Below are 19,550 nucleotides of genomic sequence, written 5' to 3' on the forward strand. Positions count from 1 at the left end.
TCACTGAGCTCCTGGACACCCTGAGGTGCAACCTGGCAGTATTGGACCAAAATATAATGAGGTGTTCTATTGGATTTAGGTTAGACGAGCATGGGGGCCAGTCAATGGTATCAGTTCCTTCATTCTCCAGGAACTGTCTGCATACTCTGAGTGGAGATGTGTGCAGGCGGGCTTAGAATGGAGGGAGAAAAGGGACTCCAGTGGTGGAGGAGGTGAATAGGGCTCCAGGGGTGGTGTGGAGAGCAGGCAGAGAGGTGGGCATTGGGGGGGTGAGACTGGGCTGCGGTCTCCACAAACACTTCCACTCGACGGGGAGCGCAAAGAAGACACAGGTAAGTCAAGGCGGAGATAACAACAGAGACTGACGAAAGGTGGCCGAAATAAACTGGTTCACAGTCAACAATCCAGCGACGGTTGAAAGCCGACTGCCAGCTTAAGAAGAGCAGGATGACGAGCTGCTCAGAACCAGGTGTGGAAACAGCTTCTACGAAGGCCGGCCCAGGAGGGAGGAGACTCACAACCACCGCTCCAGAGAGACGCGCCCACCAACACACACACACACACACACACACCACTGGAGATAACCGCCACATTTTTCCAACTCACCAGAGAAGACTTCGGGTGTAGGCAAGGGTCTTTCAGTGGTGTCTGGGGGTGCCAGGAGGGCAGCAGCTCCAGGCTGTGACTCTGACGCTGGAGGAGACAGGGGAGAGAGATGGGGTGGCGTAGGGGATGTGGTGGCTTCCAGCATACCTTTCAGATCCGCAAGTTGCTGTGTGGTGGCTCCCAACTGGCTGGTAATCAGTCGGAGCATATGGTTGTGTCGTTGAAGCATATCCTCCTGAATCACCAATGTCTGCCTCAAGGGATCGGTGTCTGCCGAGTCCATGTTGGTGGCTGGATCGTTCCATCAAGGTTTAGGTGCTGTGGTCTCAAAGCAGACACAGAGTAATAGGTTCAGTACAAGGTGTAAATGTGGGTTAAACCTAAACGCACTCTGACTCTATGGGGGGAAAAAAATCCCAAAAAGTGCTAAAATCAAAAGACTCTTGAAATATTCTGTATCATCACTCACTTTAAACACAATATATTACTTTACAGTACAATCTGAACAGTGCTAAGAGAAACATAGACTAGAGAGAGACATAGCAAGCAAAGAATTCTGAATTAAAAGTGATATAAAAGAAAAAAGGCTTTTGTAATAATTTATTTTGGGGCATCTGTGTCTACAAACTTTGACTTTGGGGGAGGGCATTTGTTATTCAAAAAGAAACACAAAACACAACAGGGGGGGCTACATACAGTGATAGTGGCCTAGAAGAAGGAAAAGGGGGCACAATGACCAACAGACACTGGGAGAAAGTCAAGGGGGAGGAGTTAAGAGCAGGAGTGAGCATCAGTTATATAATTAATTCTATTTATTATGCTGCCAGAGCTGCAGCTCTCTGCAGGTCTGTGAAGATGGATACACAGGATGGAGCAGAGCTCTGCTTTCCACAACTCTTCAACACCTCCTGCAAGAAGCCTACAACTCTTCTGTCTCAAGTCTTGCTCCCTTACATTGTGGTGTTCTCAATCTGTCTGCTCACTGTGGCTCTCAACCTGCTCGTCATCATCGCAGTCTCCCACTTCAGGCAGAGTTTCAGTTTTTTTAAGACCTACTGTAGTTTCACAAGTCTGAGTCAGTTAATGTTTAATGATTTTTCTCCTCTGTGCACCAGACTTACATTTCAATTGGGAGATGATTTTTGCACAATGATGGGCAACTCTCAACTTTATTTGTAACAACTATTTTTCCTGTCTTCTTTCAGGCAGCTCCACACACCCACTAACATCCTCCTCCTCTCTCTGGCTGTCTCGGACTTTCTTGTTGGTCTGTTGTTGATGCCTGCAAAAATCCTACGAGATACAGCCTGTTGGTTTGTTGGTCAGCTCACATGTTTTCTGTATAATTATGTATGCTTCATTGTTACCTCTGCCTCAGTAGGAAACATGGTGCTGATATCAGTTGACCGCTATGTGGCTATTTGTGACCCTCTGCATTACCCCACCAGAATCACTGACAGAAGAATTAAACTCTGTGTCTGTCTGTGTTGGCTCTGCTCTTTGTTCTACAACATTCTGCTCATAAAGCATGACCTGCTTCAACCAATCCAACATAACTCCTGTTATGGAGAATGTATATTTGCCACTGACCTCATTGCAGGAACCACTGATCTCATTTTAACTTTTATTGTTCCAGTTTCTGTCATTGTAGTTCTGTATCTGAGAGTGTTTGTGGTGGCTGTGTCTCAGGCCCGGGCCATGCGCTCTCATGTTACAGCTGTCACACTGCAGCTCTCAGTGAGCCGAACACCAAAGAAATCTGAGTTAAAAGCAGCCAGGACTCTTGGTGTTCTTGTTCTTGTGTTTCTAACATGTTTCTGCCCTTATTACTGTGTTTCTCTTTTAGGAGATGAATTGTTCAATAGCTCATCTGCATCCATTGTTGTCTATCTATTCTATTTTAACTCCTGTTTAAACCCTGTGATCTATGCTATGTTCTACCCCTGGTTTAGAAAAGCTGTGAAACTAATTGTCACTCTGCAGATACTGCAGCCTGCTTCCTGTGAGGTCAGCATGCTGTAGAAAAAAAGAAATCTGCTCTAATCTGCTGTTCGTGATCAAAACTGAAAATGCAGAAGTAAAAATCATTCAGTGTCTTTAAGGAAACATTGCACTGTGCTGTGTTTCACCCATATTATAAAGATTGCAAATGATTACATATATTTATGGTTAACCAGGTCAATAACTATTTTCCTCCTCAGTTTTTTTAGTAATTGTGTGTTTTCTCTGATTTTGTAATGAAATAACAATCCTCCTTAGAGGGCATCTTTAGTGCTAAGCAACAGAACATACATGAGATAAACACCTGATCACATCTGCACATTAACAGTGGAGGGCAATATTATTGATGGTAAAGGAAAGGAAGTTTAGTTTTTTGTTTTTTTTTTTATTTTCATATATTATTTAATTGGCATATTAAGAAAAGGGTGGGTCATGTGTTTTTATAATAACATCATTGTCTGTTAAACTCTTTGCCTCACATATTGCCAGAAATATTAAGGATAAGAATGTGGCAGCCTGGGTTGTGTAAATCAGCAGCTTTTTCTGATCAAGTCTTTTTCTACTTTTACTACTTGTGTGAAATAGCAACAGGTAAGACAATAATACTGACCTCTCCGACAGCAGGAAAAAACAAAGATTTTAAAAAGATTAATATTTTTAATTGCTGTAATCCAACAATATATATATAACCTCAGTTTTGCCTGATTTTATTTGAATGCGACATTGTAACATTTTAAAGTTGAAAGAATCAGAAGAATATTAATGGCATGTCACACTCTGAAAACCTTGGTCACTGGGAGGTTAAACAGTTTGCCCCACAATATGAAACTCAGAGTTATAGAATCATAACAAAAAGTTTGGTTTAAAATCTTAGATTTTACTATGTGAAAGGAAATTTTAGCAACCTCTGAATCATAAAGTGTTACATATGTGTTGACAAGCTACAGTTAGCTTAGGCACATGCAAAAGAAATATGGGCAAGCACACTTTGCATTACCATAAATACACAACTTGTCCCTTTTGAAAAATCCAAATGGTTCCTGAAAGCTGAGAAGTTGCGCTCACAGCCAACATATAGTAGGGTTATTACAGCACTGTTGCAGGAATCCTGCGAATGGCAGGCCTGTGCTAAATAAAGGGTTAAAGCAGTTTAAAACAAACAAATATCAGTTTAAGCTAACTGTATTTCTACAGAAGATCCTTTAAACACCACATAATTGTTTTACCCAAGTTTTGGCTTATGCAACATTGTGACACTTTAAAGATGCAGTAGAGTATGAAAGCATCAACAGACTAATCATCGTAAGCTGCAGCAGGTAAAGTGGCAGAATATGACAATATGTATTCATCCCACAACAAACATCTGAGTGTTAGAGTGCTAAAAAAAAAAATACCTGAAGCTGGAAAAAAATTCTAGCTTTTATGATGTCAAAGCAAAACCTTAGCTGTTAGCTCTGTGTTGGCACCCTGCTATACTTAACTAATGCGGTTGAGGACATAATTTTGCTCCCAGCTTTCTAAATGATCTGCATCCCTCTAATATACAAGTCAATATATACAAGAAATTTGACTGGTGCGTCTCAATTCAGAAACTTTTTTTATAAGAGAGAGAAATGTGATAAATCTTCCCATAGATTTCCTATAGAATAAAGGGTTTTAGCACTATACTTTAGGACAAAGTCAGCAAACCTTTAAAGACTTTTATTTTGTTTGTTTGCTGTTTGCTGTTTTTTTCTCAGATTTGACTCCTTGTTCTATACATGTAATTATTCCCTGGTGACCATTCAAATTGCACATAGAAGATAATTAGCTCTTGGAATTTTTGCTCTAATATTGAAGGAGCCTGACCCCATATATGACGCACCTTAGGGCAAGTGTTGCTGTGAAACAGGGCTCAGTAAGGCCTTAGTCGACACAGTTCTGGAGACTGATTGACCACCCCCCCCAGAAGCCTATCAAAAAATGTATAATGTGTATTCCCTAACAAGTGGTTGCTGACTATAAAACTGGTCACACACAGGGTGCTGCACCAAAACAGACACAGTCCAACAGACACAGAAAAGATGAGGGGAGGAGTTAAGAGAAAACATGAGCATCAGTTTTGTAATTAATTCTGTTAATTTCAGTGGCAGAGCTGTAGGTCTCTGCAGGTCAGTGAAGATGGATACACAGCATGGAGCAGAGCTCTGCTTTCCACAACTCTTCAACACCTCCTGCAAGAAACCGGCAGCTCCTCTGTTTCAAGTTTGGCTGCTTCGAATTCTGATGCCACCAGTTTCTCTGCTCACTGTGGTTCTCAACTTGCTAGTCATCATATCAATCTCCCACTTCAGGCAGAGTTTCACTTTCTCTTTTTAACTACTTAACAAGTCTGAGTCAGTTTGAGCCAATAATTAATGATCATATTTTAACTTGTATACTGTTGCACAATGATGGACAAATGTCAGACCAGAAACCACAAATTGTATTGTTTCTCCTACCAAAAATCTTCAGATTCTTTCAACTGCAACCTCAGTAACACTTAAGTACTTAATTAATTCAATTTTGTTTATTTAACACCAAATCACAACTGTTGACTGAAGGCAATTTAAAAGTTTGCATATCTTCTTTGTAATGCTTGCTTGAATATTTTTGTTTGGGTGATTTTTGGATTAATTACATTCTATTTCTTTCCAGGCAGCTCCACACACCCACTAACATCCTCCTCCTCTCTCTGGCTGTCTCGGACTTTCTTGTTGGTCTGTTGTTGATGCCTGCAAAAATCCTACGAGATACAGCCTGTTGGTTTCTTGGTCAGCTCACGTGTTTTCTGTACAATTATGTATGCTTCATTGTTACCTCTGCCTCAGTGGGTGTTATGATGCTGATATCAGTCGACCGCTATGTGGCTATTTGTGACCCTCTGCATTACCCCACCAGAATCACTGACAGAAGAATTAAACTCTGTGTCTGTCTGTGTTGGCTCTGCTCTGTTTTCTATAACATTCTGCTCATAAAGAATGACCTGCTTCAACCATTCCAACATAATTCCTGTTATGGAGAATGTATATATGTCACTGACCTCATTGCAGGAACTACTGATATCGTTCTAACTTTTATTGTTCCAGTTTTTGTCATCATAGTTCTGTATATGAGAGTGTTTGTGGTGGCTGTGTCTCAGGCCCGGGCCATGCGCTCTCATGTTACAGCTGTCACACTGCAGCTCTCAGTAACACCAAAGAAATCTGAGTTAAAAGCAGCCAGGACTCTTGGTGTTCTTGTTCTTGTGTTTCTAACATGTTTCTGCCCTTATTACTGTGTTTCTCTTTTAGGAGACGAATTGTTCAATAGTTCATCTGCATCTTTTGTGTTCTATCTATTCTATTTTAACTCCTGTCTAAACCCTGTGATCTATGCTATGTTCTACCCCTGGTTTAGAAAAGCTGTGAAACTAATTGTCACTCTGCAGATACTGCAGCCTGGCTCCTGTGAGGTCAGCATGCTGTAGAAGAAAGAAATCTGCTCTAAAAACATGTTCATGATCAAAATTGAAAATGCAAAAAAAAATTTGTCTCTTTAAGTGAACTTTGAATTGTGCTGTTTTTCATTCATATATCTGTTTAAGGTTAACCTGGTCAATATTATTACTATTTTCCTCATCAGTTTTTTTTATGTACATTAAATAGACACCTCGTCACATCTGCGCATTAACATTCATGCGCTTGTGGACGGCAATATTATTGATGACAGAAAAAGGAAAGTTTTTTTTTTTTTAATTTTTACATATTTAATTGGTCAGTGTTTTAAAACAAAGCTCCAGTGGGTCGTGTGTTTTTTTTTTAACAATATCATTGTCTGTTAAAATACTTTTCTCACATATTGCCAGAAATATTCTCAATCATAGTCAAAGGATAAGAATGTGGCAACAGTAACAGGACTGAGTAAATCAGCAGCTTCTTCTAATATAGGTGTCTTTTTCTACTTTTAGTACTTCTGTGAAAATTGTGTTTTACGCCATATTTCTTCAAATACAATAGGTAAGAAAGAATACTGCCCTCTCCCAAAGCACAAAAAAACATGCAATATTTTTGTGTTACATTTAATTTGTTGGGTATAATATTAACCTAGTTAAAATCAAACAGGTTAAACTACAACATAAATGCGAATTGAACAGATAACTGAACAAATTCAGTTTCTGTGACCACAACATCAAAGCAGTTTGATTTTATTTATTAGTGCTACAAACCTTCCATTAAAAAAAAAAGCGTCATTGTAACATTTTAAAGTTGAAGGCATCAGAAGGAATTAATGGTAACATAAAACACAACTGCAGCAGGTATTGGGATATTGCACAAACATGTCATATTATGAAACCTTGGCCAACTTAGAGTTAGAATTATAACAAATGCTTGGTTTAAAATCTTGGATTTTACTATGTGAGAGGAAATTTTTAACAACTTCTGAATAGTAAAGTGTGTGTTGGCAAGCTTCAGTTAGCTAAGGCACTCGCAAAAGAAATTTGACTCAAAGCTCTCTGAAAGATCACATTTGTCTTTTAGACAAGTTGCAGAGTCCTCTTATCTGGAGCTGGGTTGCAGGGGCAATGAAGCCCAGACTTCCATTTCCCCAGCCAGCTCCTCCAGCTCATCTGGGGGACCACCAAGGAGTTCCCAGGCCAGCCGAGAAATCTAATCTCCCTAGCTTGTTCTGGGTCTTACCCGGGGCCTCCTCCAAGTAGGACATGCCTGAAACATCTCACCCAGGAGGCATCCTTGTCAGATGCCTGCACCACCTCAGCAAGCCACCTCCTTTTGATATGGAGCAGTGACTCTATTCTGAGCTCTTCCCAAATGACTGAACTCCAACTGATTCTAGGGAGAAAGCTCATTTCCACCGCTTGTATCTGTGCTCTCATTCTTTCAGTCACTACCCAAAGCTTGTGACCATAGGTGAGCATAGGGATGTAGATCGACCAGTAAATTGCTAACTTTGCTTTCATGCTAAGTCCTCTTGACCACGATGGACCGGTGCAGCGTCCATCACTGCAGATGCAGCCCCCATCCGTCTGTCAAGATCCTACTCTCCTCAACAACTCGTCCCTGGAACACTGAGAACCACGGCCTCAGACTTGCTAATTTTCATTCCTGTTGCTTCACACCCATCTGCAAACTACTCTAGTGCAAACTGGAGGCCAAAGCCCGATGAAGCCAAAGAACCATGTCATCTGCAAAAAGCAGAGATGAGATCTTCAGACCACCACAGTTGAAGCCTTCTGCCACTTGGCTCTGTTTAAAAATTCTGCCCATAAAAAATATGAACAAGGGCATCATGGTGGCTCAGTGGATGAGTAGGCAACCATGTATGTCTCTCTACACTGCTTACTATCAAAAATAAAGCTGTAAAAAAGGTCAAAAAATATAATAAAAATAAATAAATAAAACTATGAACAGAATCACTAACAAATGACAGCCCTTGTAGGTCCAACGCCTGCTGAGAACAAGTAAATGGTAAATGGACTAGTTCTTATATACCGCTTTTCTACTCTGAGCACTCAAAGCCCTTGTACAACACATTTATATTTACCCATTCATGCAAGCTCTTCCATGTGTAACTAAGTTCTTTTTATTGCCTAACATTCACACACATTCATACTTCAATTCTTGCATTGGAGAGCAGCTTGGGGTTCTGTATCTTGCCCAAGGACACTTTGGCATGCAGCCTGGAGCAGCCAGGAATCAAGCCACCAACCTTTCGTTTAGTAGATGACCTTCTCTATCTCCTGAGCTACAGCCACCCCAAGGGTCTGAGGTGCTCTCTGGAGCTCTCGCAACAGTTGTACAGGGACCAGATAGCTCACAGCAATGACCCTGATAGCCCATACTCCTGAAGCACCTCTCACAGTACACCACCAAGGGATGTGATCTAATGCTTTCTCCGAGACAACAAAATACATGTAGGCTGGATGGGCAAACTCCCATGGACTCTTGAATATCTTAGAGAGGATAAAGAGCTGGTCCAGCATTCTGCAACTAGGGCGAAAACCGTATTGTTCCTTCTGAATCCAAGCTTTGACTAGCGTACAAACTCTTCTTTTGAGTACCCTGGAGTAGTGTGATCCCCATATATTTAGAGCACACCCTCCAGACCCCCTTCTTAAAAAAGGGGCACACTTCACCTCCAGTGTCTACCACCTAGTTAAAGAAATTTTTAATTTTGTCACTACTTCCTCTCAGTGAGGTTTTTAAAGGAAAGGTGTCAAGCCAATGCAGCAAGGGAAATTTTTATTAGAATCTGTCTGTGAAAGCCAAAAGACGGGGCCCAGCAGTAAGGGTGGGGATACTGGTGGACCATATAATAAATTCTTCTCTACCAAGATTATTATGCAAGATGGCTTTCAACATCACCTAAGGTTCCTTTCAGATCGGATGTTGCCACTAATTGTGCTTTCAGTACTCTTAAAGACCAGTTTGCATCTGCATCTGTCCTTATTCAACCAGACAACAGTTTATGGTTGAAATGGATCCCGCAGACACTGGAGTGGGTGCCATCCTGTCACAACAAAAAGAGGGTAAGCTACATCCTTGTGCTTACTATTCTCGTTGGCTCTCTTCCACAGAAAGGAACAATAACATCGGGGATCTGGAGCTCTTAGCTGTCAAACTCTCACTAGAAGAATTGAGACACTGCCTGGAAGGAGCAGAACATCCGTTCATTGTCTGGATAGACCATAAAAACTTCCCTCCGCACTGCTTAACAGCTGAATGCTCATCAGTCCAGTCAGGCATTGTTTTTCTCTCGTTTCAACTTTGTTATATAGGCCCAGTTCCAGTGAATTTTAAGCCAGCTGCTCTCTCCCTGCAATTTATTACTTCTGAGTCAGCCGCTGAAGACATTCCCATCATGCCTCCCACATGCATCACTGGCTCCCCCACGTGGGAGATTGAATCCAGTATCCACAGTGCTCAGCAGGATGAACCTGATCTTCGGGGAGGTCCGCCCAACCACCTGTTTGTCCCTTCTAGCAATTCACTGGGTTCACTCAGACAAGTTCACCTGCCACCCTGAAATAAATAAAACTAACACTTTTCTGCAAGGCTTGTTTAGGTGGCCCACTCTTGATAAAGATGTGCATGATTATGTATCTGCCTGTCCAATATGTGCCCAAAACAAGTCGGTTAGTTCACCCCCTGCAGGACTTCTAAGACCCCTCCCCACACCTGGATGTCCATAGTCCCACATAGCCCTGGACTTCGTTACTGAATTACCCCCATCTTCAGGTAACACAGTCATATTAATAACCATAATAGACCATTTCTCTAAGGCAGCTCACTTTGTGGCCTTACCCAAGCTTCCAACAGCCCTGGAGACCATTCACTTGTTAAAGGGGCATGTTTTCTGATTACATGGCATACCTCTGGATGTGTTCTTAGATCAGGGGCCACAGTTCACATTGCATGCATGGAAGGAGATCCTCTGTGGGACCTCAGGCTAGTCTCTCTTCTGGTTTTCACCCCCAAACCAATGGCCAAAGAGCTGACTAACCAGGAGCAGAAAGCTGCACCATTGCCAGTATTTTTAGAGGGCTACATGAACAGCCCTCTTCAGGACCAATGAAAAAAATTTAGTGTTGTGTGCAGCAGCAATCCAACCTCGTCATCAGTCCACACAAAGCTTCTCACACTGACCCTTTTGTAAATAATGAACAAATCTTTGCCGTGCATCCCACTGAGTCCCTTCAGGCATGCGTGTGTTGTGTAAACAGGCTTTGCAAAAAAACACACCACCACATTGTGGCCTGGCAATGGGAACTACAGCATTTTCATCGTTTGTGCCGTCCTCGTGTAAACAAGGTTTTTCTGAGTGATCCTGTTTCTCCTACCTGATATGACCTGCCCTGTTTTGTTCTTCTAATTGCACTGATGGATGAAGAGTTCATATATGTCTGTGCAGGTTGTTTATGGAGCCTGCTCGATATGAAATTTTAAATTTGCAGTCTACTTTGCCTGTCTATCAAATTAAAGTGTGTCCAAACTTTACTACGTTTTCTGTCACTTACTTTAACAATCCGGTCTTTAAGTCCGACGTCATTTCTGGGAGCAAATGCACCTAAATAAACAGAAATGAAAGAACCAGTGACTGTTCACTATTAACCTGTTAACTGGCAGAACCAAAATCACTTGAAAAAACTACATAACGCCCTCTGGTTATTATTTGCTCTGGAAAACCAATTTTGTAGCCTATTAAGTGCCTGTATGAATGGGTGTGCATGGGTAAATGTAAACATGCTGTATAAGCGCTTTGAGTGCTCAGACTGAGTAGAAAAGCACTATATAAGAACTAGTCCATTTACCATTTATTTTATATGGCAGGCTAGATCCTCCCATTTTCACTGACACCTCATTCGGCCAATCATGTTAAGAAATGGGTTTCACAGAGCCAATAATAACCAGAGGGTGTCATGTAGTTAAGGGGTTAGAGAAGATTGTAGCATACCTTATCAACTGCAGCTATTTCCTCCTCTCTTTCTCATCTTTAAAAATCACAGCTTTTTTTTTTTTTTTTTGAGGCAAATTGGTTAAAACAACCAGGGACACAGCACTGCAGCATATCGATCACGTGACAGTTTGGACCCGGAAATGGAAGCCTACGTCATCACTTAACAACCAGATAATAGAATAGTAGATACTAGGCCGCAGGGTTCGTGACAACAGAGGGATGGGATGCATTCGGGGGGCTGTGTACACGCCGAGCCACCTGCCCTCTGGTCCCCCCCCCCCCCCCCCCCCCCCCCCCCCCCCCCCACAGGAGACAGGAGCCCCCTGCAGGTCTGGGAGTATGGGAGAAGTACCTGGGAGCAGCCAGTAATGATCCTTCTGCAGGTTCACCGACAGAAATCTTGTTACGACTTTTACTTTCTTTAGTTAGACAAGTTTGATCGCTGAACATTTTTTCTACACAAAACAAGGTCACAATCTGATCACCACCAACAGAAGTTCCTCAGTGCAGCCAGAAAATGTTTGAAGTCACATGGTCTGATCTTGCATTCTGATTGGTTCTATGGACACTGAGACATTTATGGGTAATAGGAAATCACGCCTGAAGGCTTATGATAATTCAAACTAGTCAGAGACTGGTATTTAATACTGAAGCTAATGAAAGGCAGATCAAAGATTTTTAGTTTTCTACAGAGTGCTTGTTTTAGCTCCAGCCATAGGCTAACAAGTTTGATTTAATCTATTTGGAAACATAAAATCAATCTGTTGGCTAAGAAGTAGTGAGAAAAGTTCCATAGTTCTAAACCACCATTGTGTTTTGGCTTTTGTAGAGTTCTTAGAGTAGTTTATTAATATTATACAGTAATGTTTTGTAAATAAAACACTGTGTTTGGAACTTTTACTTGGAGTCCTGCATTTGAGTAGAAATAACTTATTTACTTATGCCATGTAAACTACACCCATTTGGAAAAATCCAATGGTATCTCTCAGGAAATTGAAATACTGAATTTAGAAACAAACAAAAAAATTAGAAAACAAAGTTAGAACATGCTGTTTAAGATAGAACCATTATTTCATTCCAAGAGCTTACACTGCTTGGACACACTCACCCATTAGTGTGTCCAAACAGTGCCAGGCAGTGAGTGCAGGGCACACTGGAGGACATCAGGCCCACCACCCTCATGAAGTCTGTTGCTGATGGTTTTTTCAGACATTCACTCCAGTGTCCGGCTGGAGGTCATTTTGTAGTTCTGGCAATGCTCATCCTGTTCCTCCTTGCACAAAGGAGCAGATACTGATCCTGCTGATGGGTTAAGGACCTTTCACAGCACTGACCAGCTCTCCTAGGGTGACCATTACAGAAGCACAGAAAAGCTGGACTATAAGAACTCTAAACAACAAATACTAGAAAACCATAATCAAACATCCATCCATTTTCTTCCACTTATCCAAATTAGAGTTGTGGGAGGGGGTAGGCATTTATCCCAGCTGTTGTAGACTGAGAGGCAGGGTACACCCTGGACAAGTTGCCAATATGTCACATAATTGAAGAGAAAATTTTTAATAATAACCCAGAATTCAATGTCAGAACAAACTATAAGTTAGGTTTCAAAACTCCTTGACCTTAATAAGGGAAGTGCTTTAGCAAGAGAGTTAGCCGCTGGATGAATCCTTCACCTCAGATTTTGGAAATTGATTAGAATTTTGCTCTGGCTTGTCGGGCAAAGTAACATTTTAATTTGATTTCCTATTCAAAAAGAACCACAAAGGGGCGCCTGGGTGGCTTAGTGGTGAAGCCGGCAACCACATACATATGCCGCGTTGTGGTGCGGGCGGCGCGGGTTCGCGTCCCGGCCTGTCGCCAATTTGCCTGCGTGTCTTCCCCTGTATCTTTCCCCCATTTCCTGTCTCTCTCCACTGCTAACAAAAGCTGCTGTGGCCAAAAACGCAAAAAAAAAAAAAAAAACACGAAACACCCCAAAAGGGGGCTGCATACAGTGATGTTAGTGTTAACCATCCTGGCACTTTACCTTCAACAGGTGGCCAGGCTGAATCCATCAGTAATCAGTGCACACTCAGAGGATCAGTTCTTCGTTTCACTGCAGGAAATGAATAACAAATATATTAGCCCAGAGGAGGGGAAGGGGCAAGTCAATGTCCAACAGACTCAGAGAGAAAGGCAAGGGGAGGAGTTAAGAAAAGGAGCATCAGTTATATAATTAATTCTGTTTATTATGCTGCCAGAGTTGCAGCTCTCTTCAGGTCTGTGAAGATGGATACACAAGACAGAGCAGAGCTCTGCTTTCCACAACTCTTCAACACCTCCTGCAAGAAGCCTACAACTCTTCTGTCTCAAGTCTTGCTCCCTTACATTGTGGTGTTCTCAATCTGTCTGCTCACTGTGGCTCTCAACCTGCTCGTCATCATCGCAGTCTCCCACTTCAGGCAGAGTTTCAGTTTTTTTTCAGACCTACTATAGTTTCACAAGTCTGAGTCAGTATAAGTTTATGTTTAATGATTGTTCTCCTGGGTGCACAAGATTTATCTTTTAATTGGGAGATTACTTTTGTACATGGGCAACTCAACTTTGACACCTGAGACTTGATACCAAATTCTTTCTCCTACCAATAACCGTTACCTTCTAAATGTCTACACTTGCACATATGACACCCATAACTATTTTATCTGTAACACCTGTTTGAATTATTTCATTCTAGAGACAATGTTGACTTGTTGGTTTAAAAAATGTTTTTTTCTTTTTTATTTCAGGCAGCTCCACACACCCACTAACATCCTCCTCCTCTCTCTGGCTGTCTCGGACTTTCTTGTTGGTCTGTTGTTGATGCCTACAAAAATCCTACGAGATACAGCCTGTTGGTTTCTTGGTCCGCTCATATGTTTTCTGTATAATTATGTATGCTTCATTGTTACCTCTGCCTCAGTAGGAAACATGGTGCTGATATCAGTCGACCGTTACGTGGCTATTTGTCACCCTCTGCATTACCCCACCAGAATCACTGACAGAAGAATTAAACTCTGTGTCTGTCTGTGTTGGCTCTGCTCTGTTTTCTACAACATTCTGCTCATAAAGAATGACCTGCTTCAACCAATCCAACATAATTCCTGCTATGGAGAATGTATATTTGCCACTGACCTCATTGCAGGAACTACTGATCTCATTTTAACTTTTATTGTTCCAGTTTCTGTCATCATAGTTCTGTATATGAGAGTGTTTGTGGTGGCTGTGTCTCAGGCTCGAGCCATGCGTTCTCATGTTACAGCTGTCACACTGCAGCTCTCAGTAACACCAAAGAAGTCTGAGTTAAAAGCAGCCAGGACTCTTGGTGTTCTTGTTCTTGTGTTTCTGATATGTTTCTGCCCTTATTACTGTGTTTCTCTTTTAGGGGAAGAGTTGCTCAATAGTTCATCTGCATCCATTGTATTCTATCTATTTTTTTTTAACTCCTGTCTAAACCCTGTGATCTATGCTATGTTCTACCCCTGGTTTAGAAAAGCCACGGAACTAATTGTCACTCTGCAGATACTGCAGCCTGGCTCCTGTGAGGTCAGCATGCTGTAGAAGGAAGAAATCTGCTCTAAAAACATGTTCATGATCAAAAAGGAACATGCAGAAAAGAATTTCTGTCTCTTTGCATTGTGCTGTTTTCACCCATACTATACAGATTACAAATTATTACATATATTTATGGTTAACCAGGCCAATAACTATTTTCCACATCAGTTTTTAAGTAATTGTGTGTTTTTCTCTGCATTTTCTAAAGAGATAACAGTCCTCCTCAGAGGGTAGGTGGTGTATCATAAATATTAGTGCTAAGCAAGAACACATACATGAAATATACATCTGGTCACATCTGCACATTAACATTCATGACCCTGTAGAGGGCATTATTATTGATGACAGAGGAAGGAAAGTAATTTTTTTTTCATATACAATTTAATTGGTCAGTATTTTAAGATAAAGCTCAAGTGGGTCATGTCTTTATTAAATAATGTCATTGTTAAACTATCTCGCCCTTTGTCAGCTGGGATAGGCTCCAGCCCCCTCACGACTGAATGGACTGAATTTTTTTTTTTTTTTTTTAGCCTGTCATGTTTGGCAGATCTTGGAAACAGAACTGTGATCTGAATGTATTGTTGTGCCAAACATATTTGCTATTTCAAGATGAGCTCTATAGGTTCTCTATATATATATATATCTATATATATAATTATTTTTAACATGTTATTTGACAAATTGTGTTGGAGCTGACAGGCTTAGAAAAAAGAAAAGAGAAAGGGAAAGAAGAAGTAGAAAAAAGAAAGAAAAAAAAGAGAGAGAAAATAGAACAAAGAAACAGGAAAGAGTGCAAGTAGGTAAGCCAAATAGTTCATCACTTATAAAACATAAGATATTGTCAATATTTGCAATTATAAACTGTGTGGGAAAAACAAAATAAAAGAAGCATGGTTACACAAACCAACCATTTTGTGTTATTACGTGGGTGTTTGTGTCATGAAATGTATTTACTAATGAGGGGAGAACGCCACAGCTCCGCCCATCAGAAGCTAGAGGCGGGCAAAGAAAGCCCCAGAAAGCCCAGGCCAGCAGCAGCCCATCGAGACCTACGAAGACCCGAGGCCACTCATTCCTAGGAGAACCGCACACCCACCCCAGCAGACGGGAGAGAGAGGGCCCAGACAGAGGCCCCCCCCCACACCAAGCCGAGGAGCACGGGCCTCAGAGAACCCGAGGCGATGAGAAGCACCCCCTCCAGTGGCCAGCCCCCCGTACAGGCCGGAACCCCCAGCACCCAAGGACCGCCGACCTACCACAGAGCCCCCCCCCCCACGCCGGAGAAGCCACCGCAGCCCTGCGCCGCAACCCCCAGGGGAGCAGGTCAACTCCCACGCCAGAATATCCAGTCCCACCCAGGAACCCCGAGATACCCACACCCCAGGGGGGCAGGAAGGGAGAAACCAACCAGCAGGGAGCGGCCAGGAGGCAAGGCACAGGCCCAGACCCAGGTCCAGCCATACATACAAACACACGCACACCTGCAAGCACACCCATGTACGCATTTATATACAAATACACATACATGCACATACACACTGACCCACATACATATAAACATATATACACTGTACGCACACATTCACTCATTCACCCATACTCACGAAGACTGACAAATACACAAAGACACACATTCATCCATAGCTACCCACCATCTGAAGATGGGGCGAGTGGAAACCATCCCAGGGCCAACAGCGACCCCAAGACGCCGCCAGCCCGGGCCCCAAGGAACAACCCGACCCCCACCCCGGTCCAGGTGTAAGAAATCGGGGTGTGAGATGACCCATCCACCCCTCCTCCTCCCCAACTTGTAAGTGTATGTGTTTATGTTTGTGAATGAATGTGGTGTATAGGGTGCAGTTAAAATTGAGGGGACAGTTGTGCCACAAGCACCAACTGCTGGTTGTCAGTGCTTGCCCACACTGCCCCCCCAAAACCCTCCATGTCTAAAGTGCAAATAAAATTTGGGGACAGACAGTGACGAGGATCCGAGTGGGGCCACCTTAGGTGCCCCATCTCATCAATCTCTGGGTAACATGCCTGCCCCAAAGGTCCTGTGTGTATTAAGTGCGGCTCTGTACATGGCCTCTCCACCCTACATTTGTGAGTGATGTGTATTCTGTGTGTGTGGGGGGGGGGGGCATATGACCAGGAAGCCAAAAGGCAACCTGGAGGAAGAGAGCCAGCTGTCCACTGGCTTAATAGGCACCCCGACCTCCCACACCCCAGCACAGGGCAGGGAGGGGTGAGCCCGGGGCCGTGGCGACAGCATCCCAGAGCACTGCAGCACCTGAGACTGGCGCCATCGCACCCATCGCAGAGGGCGGGCCGCTAACACTAGACGCCCATAATTCGACAATAGACACAAACGAACAACAGGACATACTGGCCTGAGTTGGAAATACTGTCCCTCCCCAACCACCCCACCGCTGCCCCCACCTCCCGCCCCACCCCCCCGCAATGCAGGCACCCCAGGGCCCCAAAAGCGCAGACCGGACACCCCGACGCAGGCCAGGTCAACCCACCCCGCCCGGAGGTGCGCCCGGGACAGCAGAGACCCCCCCCAGCGCCAGGGGTGACCCACTGGGAGGCAGGGCGGCCCCAGGGCCCGGGCCCCGGGCCCCAGACCCCAGCCCCCGAGCCACACAGGGAAGACCAGCCAACCGACCGAGGGCCGGCACCCACCCCCCCCAAGCACCCCAGCCCACACTCCAGGACCGTAAGTCAGCACCATCCAAGCCCCCACCACCATCAACCAGTACAGGTACACAAACATCACCAGAAGGTCACCTCAGGACTCCAGTCTCAGGAGGCTACCAGCTACACAGGCCCCCGGTGTCCTCCCCCGACCGCCTACAAAGCACATCAGGTGCGGAGCCCACCGCCAACCACCCCCACTAAGTAATGGAGCTGATCAGTGGGAACCAAAGAGAGTCAAATTCCTCCAATTGGTTTTTAGAAGAAGCAGACATTCTCTCTAAACTAACATGGTCAATTAATAAATTTTTGTATAGAGTAATACAGTTTATTTTTTGACTTCCAATTCATGAGGATAGTTTTCTTAGCGACGCACAAAGCAGTAAGAACTATGTGTGATGTATTTGACTCCATAACTAATTCACTGACGTCACCTAAAATGCATAGTCTGGGGGAAGTTGGGACACGACAGCTAAACCATGTGGATAGGTCTTCACATATCCTCTGCCAAAATCTCTGAACAGGTACACAAGACCACAGAGCATGTAGATGATTATCCTCTGAATTGCTTGTACAGTGGGTGCATATGTTTGAGTGTGTAAGACCCATTTGGAACATCCTTTGTCCAGTATAGTGTGTTCTATGGAGAATTTTATATTGTACAAGTTGTACTTGGGGTCTTTTAGTCATTTTGAAGATATTTAAACATATTTCTGTCCATAAATTTTGATCCAGGTTGACAGAAAGATCACGCTCCCATTTTGCAATTGGGAGGGAAACTGAGTCATCAGTTTTTAGTAATAATTTATATAATTTTGACAACAATTTTGGGGTACAGAGGTTAAGAAATTCTGTTACCCATACCCATTTTCCTCACATTCTTAATTGTTATATAAACTGTGTTACATTTCATTTGTGGGGTATAATATTAACCTAGTTAAAATTAAACAGGTTAAACTACAACCTAAATGCAACAAATTCAGTTTATCTGTGACCACAGCATCAAAAGAATTTGATTTCATTTATCAGTGTTACAAATTTTCCATTAAAGCGACCTCAGTTTTCCCAGTTTATTAGAACGCAAAATCGTAACACTTTTAAAGTTGAAAGCATCAGAAGGATATTAATGGTAAGATAAAACACACCTGCAGCAGGTATTGGGATAGAGCACAAACATGCCATATTCTGAAAACCTTGGCCACTGAGAGGTTAAATAATATGAAACTTAGGGCTAGAATTATAACAAAATGCTGGTTTGGTTTAAAATCTTGGATTTTACTATGTGAAAGTCCAGGTGCTGGTCATAAAATTAGAATATCATGAAAAAGTTGATTTATTTCAGTAAAAGTGAAACTTGTATATTATATTCATTTATTACACACAGACTGATATATTTCGTTTATTTCTTTTAATTTTGATGATTATAACAGACAACTAATGAAAATGCTAATTAACAGAGAGGCGAAGGGAAGGAAAAGATGTGTTAGACAAAAGTGTACAAACAATAGGGATAACTGCACCCTGGAGAGGATTGTGAAACAAAACCCATTCAAAAACGTGGGGGAGATTCACAAAGAGTGGACTGCAGCTGGAGTCAGTGCTTCAAGAACCACCACGCACAGACGTATGCAGATATGGGTTTCAGCTGTCACAGTCCTTGTGTCAAGACACTCTTGAAAGAGAGACGGCGTCAGAAGCATCTCGCTTGGGCTAAAGACAAAAAGGACTGGACCGCTGCTGAGTGCTCCAAAGTTATGTTCTCTGATCAAAGTCAATGTTGCATTTCCTTTGGAAATCAAGGTCCCAGAGTCTGGAGGAAGAGAGGAGAGGCACAGAATCCACCCTGATTGAGGTCCAGTGTAAAGTTTCCACAGTCAGTGATGGTTTGGGGTGCCGTGTCATCTGCTGGTGTTGGTCCAACGTGTTTTCTGAGGTCCAAGGTCAACGCAGCCGTCTACCAGGAGGTTTTAGAGCACTTCATGCTTCCTGGTGCTGACCAACTTTATGGAGATGCAGATTTCATTTTCCAACAGGACTTGGCACCTGCACACAGTGCCAAAGCTACCAGTACCTGGTTTAAGGACCATGGTATCCCTGTTCTTAACTGGCCAGCAAACTCACCTGACCTTAACCCCATAGAAAATCTATGGGGTATTGTGAAGAGGAAGATGTGATACGCCAGACCCAACAATTCAGAA

General features: G+C 42.9%; 3 protein-coding genes across 3 annotated transcripts; all 3 read left to right on the top strand.

Annotated features, from left to right (window-relative positions):
• The first annotated feature begins 1,461 nt into the window (after positions 1-1,461).
• On the top strand, positions 1,462-2,628 carry LOC115801112 (trace amine-associated receptor 13c-like). The gene is made up of 2 exons (XM_030758831.1): positions 1,462-1,634; positions 1,812-2,628. Exons 1-2 carry the CDS (start codon positions 1,462-1,464, stop codon positions 2,626-2,628), a joined length of 990 nt encoding a protein of 329 aa, XP_030614691.1.
• A 2,139-nt stretch (positions 2,629-4,767) lies between these two features.
• LOC115801167 (trace amine-associated receptor 13c-like) lies at positions 4,768-6,094 on the top strand. The gene is made up of 2 exons (XM_030758897.1): positions 4,768-4,940; positions 5,284-6,094. The coding sequence occupies exons 1-2, from the start codon at positions 4,768-4,770 to the stop codon at positions 6,092-6,094; spliced, it is 984 nt and encodes a 327-aa protein (XP_030614757.1).
• A 7,259-nt stretch (positions 6,095-13,353) lies between these two features.
• On the top strand, positions 13,354-14,661 carry LOC115801052 (trace amine-associated receptor 13c-like). The gene is made up of 2 exons (XM_030758752.1): positions 13,354-13,526; positions 13,851-14,661. Exons 1-2 carry the CDS (start codon positions 13,354-13,356, stop codon positions 14,659-14,661), a joined length of 984 nt encoding a protein of 327 aa, XP_030614612.1.
• The last annotated feature ends 4,889 nt before the right edge of the window (positions 14,662-19,550 follow it).

This window comes from Archocentrus centrarchus, chromosome 21, assembly GCF_007364275.1.
Source record: "Archocentrus centrarchus isolate MPI-CPG fArcCen1 chromosome 21, fArcCen1, whole genome shotgun sequence".
NCBI lineage: Eukaryota > Metazoa > Chordata > Actinopteri > Cichliformes > Cichlidae > Archocentrus > Archocentrus centrarchus.